Source organism: Lampetra planeri, unplaced genomic scaffold (genome assembly GCF_965212315.1).
Source record: "Lampetra planeri unplaced genomic scaffold, kcLamPlan1.2.h2 scaffold_1147, whole genome shotgun sequence".
Taxonomy (NCBI): domain Eukaryota; kingdom Metazoa; phylum Chordata; class Hyperoartia; order Petromyzontiformes; family Petromyzontidae; genus Lampetra; species Lampetra planeri.
Genome location: NW_027613859.1, coordinates 24,590 through 30,589, shown reverse-complemented (window position 1 = coordinate 30,589; position 6,000 = coordinate 24,590). Strand labels below are relative to the sequence as shown.

At 53.0% G+C, this 6,000-nt stretch overlaps 1 protein-coding gene across 1 annotated transcript; it reads right to left on the bottom strand.

The window, feature by feature from the left end:
• Positions 1-867: 867 nt before the first annotated feature.
• Positions 868-5,014, bottom strand: LOC144738747 (XK-related protein 4-like). Its single transcript, XM_078621736.1, is given in 5 exon segments — positions 868-1,140; positions 1,142-1,469; positions 2,166-2,520; positions 3,057-3,256; positions 4,320-5,014. Coding segments are annotated over 5 exon segments (1,851 nt in total).
• Positions 5,015-6,000: the final 986 nt, after the last annotated feature.

Below are 6,000 nucleotides of genomic sequence, written 5' to 3'. Positions count from 1 at the left end.
TGTCTCTGGTCAGCTAGTTAAGCTAGTTAGCTGGTCAGCTGGTTAGCAAAGCAGCACATCTACAGACACCGTTCATAGAAACTCTGCACTCACACTGACACATGAGAACTTGACGGCTCAAGTCTGAATGTGTGTGTGTGGAATAAAACAGGTTGTTCACCTTACACTACACTACACACACACACTAGTATAATGGCGTCTGAACCCTCTGAACCGTCTCTTCAGGACAAACTGCTGCATGTTGAACTCGTAGAACTACACATCCTGGGAGCTGGTTCAGTTTGTCCCCCGTCCATCACTCTGTCCTGCCGTCTCCTTCCACCTGTCCGTCCGGTGTGTGGAGCATCTGCAGCTGCCAGGAGGTTAGTTCCTGCCGTGTGGTGAGTTGGACTTTGGACAGACCGTGTCTTCAGCTCCCCCCTCTCCGTCCATGTTTGGCTGATTCGTAGCAGACCAGCGCTGCTGGAAGCGTCTTCAGGTCGTTCACCTGGGGGACGCAGGAGAATCCTGTCCCACGCAAACGTCCTCAGAGACGTGTTTTGGCACAAAGATCAGTGTGTGTCTGCGGATCTGGGTGGAAGGCGTCTGATTGTTTGCACCATGGATCGTTTGGTCCTCAGAGGACAGTTTGTGTCTCATGAAGGACAAACAGGACGTATGGATGCGCGTTCCGGTCTCCAGAGACGTTCTCCTGCTTCTTCTGCTGATGTGCTTTTACTTTCCGGCAGAAAATAGGCGACACAGAGCGAGCTGCGTCCTGTGAAGGTTCCTGGGGGTCTGATGGGGGGTGGGGGTGACAGACAGACACCGGTGCATTGGGAGGAGCTTGTTATTGCCAGCAGCAGCAGCAGACCTATGGGACCTGCTCTATAAGGTGGTCTCGTACTCCAGCCTCTCCTGCACCAGAGCGTCGTCCTTGTACTGCAGCCGTGGCGGCGGCAGTGAGCAGTCGACAGCCAGGATGGCCTTCCGTATGCTGCGGTCCAGGACGTGGCGCTCCCAGGCTGGGTAGCGGTTCCTGCACAGGTCGATCTTGATGACGGTCTCCTCGAGGCGCGGCGCCCGGGAGGACGGCGTTGACGGCACCGTGGGTCGGACCTGGAACACCGGCATGCAGCCGTCTCGCTCTGAGTATTTCCCCCGTGTCGCGCTCCAGCGTTGAGGTGGCACCCCGGTTGGAGCGCAGCGAGTTGGTGGCGCCCTCCGATGGGAGCGTGGAGAAGTGTGCCGTGGCGTCCAGGTCGAGGCGCTGGCCGCTGGGTGAATGCCCAAAGCGAGGTCCGTTGGGGTGGAAAAAGGCGTAGTACATGAGCAGGAACACAACACCAGTGAGGAAACTGCTGAAGATGACGCAGAGAGCCGGCACCGCTAACGAGTCGGTGGTGTGTGGAGACCGGTAGAGATACCACAGAGCACTGAGGGCGGCGTTCTCCACCAGGATCACCAGGTAGTAGATGAACAGACGACACCTGCACAGCAACAACCAGACATCAATAGTCAGTCAGTGACGATCAAACAGACATCAATAATCAATCAGTTAGTGATGATCAAACAGACATCAATAATCAATCAGTTAGTGCTGATCAAACAGACATCAATAATCAATCAGTTAGTGATGATCAAACAGACATCAATAATCAATCAGTTAGTGCTGATCAAACAGACATCAATAATCAATCAGTTAGTGATGATCAAACAGACATCAATAATCAATCAGTTAGTGATGATCAAACAGACATCAATAATCAATCAGTTAGTGCTGATCAAACAGACATCAATAATCAATCAGTTAGTGATGATCAAGTAATCATCAATAATCAACCAGACATCCATAATTAATAATCACATTACTCAAACAGACAGAGGAAACTAAAGTGGAATTAAAGTTAATTTAAGGGTTTTTGTTAAAGGATAAATTCATTTGTTTCGGAGCAACTTACACATACATATTCATGCACGCACACTCTCACAAATTGACACGTGCACACACACATTCTACAGCACGCACTCTGACTGCTCACACACACACTGCTGCGCAAGCACGCCTACGCACACATGTGCACTCTGGCTGTGCATGTGAGAGTTTATTTCCGTCCTCCTGCTGCCTGCTTGTACCTGACCAACCATTTGTCTGTAGCGCCCCGCTGACGACCTGTCCTCCTCACCTTGTCCGTCCCTCCTTGACATTGAACCAGGAGAAGATGTAGATGATGCCCACCACCATGTCAAACACTATCTCTTCCCACTTGCTGATGCAGAAGTCTGTCTCACAGTGGACTATCCAGAAGGTCATGATGCACCAGTGCAGCACGATGAAGATGCCAAAGTAGAGCTGGAACACGGAGGCGAACAGGGCGAAGGTGATGACTCGAGCTGCGATGGTGAAGAAGTGCCAGCAGAACTGGATGATGACGGCCAGGTAGCTGATGGGCTTCTTATCATCTCGAGACTCCCTCAGAGCCTTCTGGTAGGAGGCCAGCGCCCAGGCCAGAGACACCAGGGAGGCTGCTGCTGTCATACCTGCACGCACACACACACACACACACACACACACACACACACACACACACACACACACACACACACACACACACACACACACACACACACACCACACAGAAAACAGCCACAACATTTAGGAATTCAACATGCTGGTATGTGTGTTCCAATCAGTCAATTTCAATCTTCAAATTCCTATTCTTCCAGGACAATTGAACGCATCACCTTCTCATCCTGCAGCAGCCAATCAGGGGAGAGTGACAGGTACACACAGGTACTTTTACTAGACATGAAACACCAGAACAGAACTGAACTGCTGGATCCAAGCCAGCTGACAAACATACACACACACACACACCTATACATTATACATTCACACACAAATCTAAATGGACACACATCCAATTTAGAGTCATCCAATATCCTACTGCAAGTCCCGCATTAAGGAAAGAGGGAGGGAGGACGGAGGGAGAGAGGACAGAAGGGCAGAAGGACAGAGGACAGAGGACAGAGGGACTAAGGACAGAGGTAGGGAGGACAGAGGACAGAGGACTCACCTTGCACTGCCTGGATCTTGTGTGTCTGTATGATGATGCACAGCTGCAGCACCAGCTGCGGCGCCGACTCCAGAAATGTGGCAAGTAGATGCAACATGCTGACGTCTGCAAACTCGTAGATCATCCTCCAGTAGTAACGCCAGCGCTCCGTGTCGGCGCTCTGACGGCTGCGGACTCCCAGGTAGATGGTGCGAAGATACCTGGAGGAGAAAGACCTTCAGTCCAACTCACACGGAACTCACAGGTTATGTATGAACACACACACACGCATGCTGTTATAGCTCTAAACCCCTTCACATGTGTGTGTTTATGTGTGTGTGTGTGTGTGTGTATTTGAGTGTTTTTTAATGGCGTGTGTTTCTGTGTGTGTGTGTGTGTGTGTGTGTGTGTGTGTGTGTGTGTGTGTCCCAGTTCTGACTGCTTCGCTCACATCCATTGAACAGTTGTCCACTGGTAGTTTCACCATCACCAGCAGTAGTCACTGTGTTTCCATGGCAACCATGTGACACGTGCCCCTTGTTTTGCCTCCAGGTGTCTTATTGCCACACACACTTTGTCCCAGTGTCCTCAGCTTCACGTTGTCTTCTCCGCTCTGTACTCACATGAACTAGAAAGACTGACGGTACTTTCTGTCCACTCACTATCAGTCAGTGTCCTCACATACAGGAGGACAAAATCAGCATCAACAGCTTATTTATTGGACATACTGTCTCTTTCAATGTCTCTTTAAGAATGTCTATCAGGCCCAGTGTGAGAGGACATACTCCTTCAGCTGTAAGACACCAGGCTGGAGATGTTTATTACAGATATTTGAGACAAAAACCGTGAGTTTTTCTGTGAAGACCAAGACCAAGGACAGACGGACGGATGTCTGAAGCGCTCAGTGACCTGTGGGGTCAATCACCTCACTGACCTCAACCAGCTAATCTGGAATCTGTGTCCCTGACTGAAGACACCAGCAGCATGAGGGCATGCTGTCCCCACATGTCACATGTCGCCATGTGAGTGGATGTTTTGTGTTTTTGATCTGGATCTGATGAGGAGAAACATCTACACACCAACAGTTCATCACACAGGATGGAAGAGTTCATCAAAGATGGGAGCTGGCTACTACTGACAGACCATCATGGTGGAGAGGGCGAAAGCTGACAGCAGCTCTGCAGTCCTTCATTCATTCATTCACTGACACACACACACACACACACACACACACACACACACACACACACACACACACACACACACACACACACACAGGCCTACCTCCAGATCTGGCCCAGCTGCAGGATGTGGATGAGGCTCTGACCGAACCACACGCAGCAGGAGACGGAGGCCGAGCGGTTCGGGCCGCGGGCCGCGGTGCTGCCGCTGCTGTTGGTGGTGGTGTTGGTGGTGTTCCTGCTGGCGGTGGACGCTTGTCTCTGCGGGGTGTTCGGGTGGTGCTGAGCGGACACGTCTCCGTGTGAGGCCGAACCGCTCAGCAGCTTGTTTCCATCCATGTGGGAACAGTCGGCGGAAGCTTCGGTTCCGTCCTCCGCGCTCAAGTCGTGGACGAACCATCTGAAGCTGAAGAGCTGGACCGAGAAGGAGCCCAGCACCACGAAGAACAGCGTCAGGCCGAACCACCAGTACTCCCGGCGGAGGTAGTAGTCCACCGACAGCCACACGTCGGTGCCCACATCCGCCGCGTACACCGTCACCGCGGCCACGATCCACAGACAGTCCCACACCGAGTACCGGTGCTGCTCCCGGCTCGGCCGGAGACACGTAGAGCCGGAGCCGGAGCCGCCGCAGCACCGAGACTCTCCGTTGGCGAAGTCCACGTCCCCGGTGCCCGCAGAGTCCGTCTGCCCGCCTGGGTGGAGCCCCGGAACCGAGCCCGAGTGCTCCGAGTTCTGCAGCGGGGTGAAGGCCACGTCGCTCTTCATCTTAAGAGCCCCGTCCGACTTGGCCGCCATGACTAGAAGCTTCTACCGCCTGCGCGTGCTTCCCGCCCCCCCCTTTGTCTCCCCCTTTGTCTCCCCCCCGCCGCTCCGCCGACACCCTCCTCTGTCCTCCTGCTTTGCGGGCAGCAGCAGCTCCTCACACCGCCGACAGGTCATAATCCACCGCCGGGACGGAGACACGCACCGACCCGCTTCATGCCGCGTCTCCAGCGGGTTGGTCCACCTGCAGACTGCTGGTCCAGTCCGGTCCGGTCCGGTCCGGGGGTCGGGGGTCGGCTGGGGAGGAAGATGGACGAAGGTGGAGGAGGAGGAGAAGAGGAGGAGGAGGAGGAGGAGGAGGAGGAAGCTGCAGCTTCGTGCCTCTTCAATGGCTCCGCTGAAAGCTATGACATCATCTCTCTCTCACTCTCTCTCTCTTTCTCTCTCTCTCTCTCACTCTCTCTCTCCATCTATCTCTCTCTCTCCATCTCTCTCTCTCTCTCACTCTATCTCTCTCTCCATCTCTATCTCCATCTCTCTCTCTCTCTGTCTGTCTGTCTCTTTGTCTGTCTCTCTGTCCGTCTCTCCACTGTTCTTGGACCGTTCCAGCTGTTTCCACACAAAGAAGAATGGCATGTAACGCGCGCGCGCGCACGCACGCACACCTGAGCACCTGTCAGCAGATCTCAGATCAGGTGTAAACACGAAACACTCATTCACTGGTTTGTTCTTCACAAACATCTGAACGTCAAATCTCTCTCTCTCTCTCTCTCCTCTCTCTCTCTCTCTCTCTCTCACACACACACACACACACACACACACACACACACACACACACACACACACACACACACACACACACACCTCTTCTCCTATCTCCAACTGCCATCATCCCTCAGGTCCTGGGCCCGTTCCAGACAGCAGGTTTAGTGGAAATCATGAGTTTGTCGATCCTGAACTGGAAACTGTCGAACTGTCCTGATTTCAGAGTCACTGATAAACAGTAATCAAACATTTGA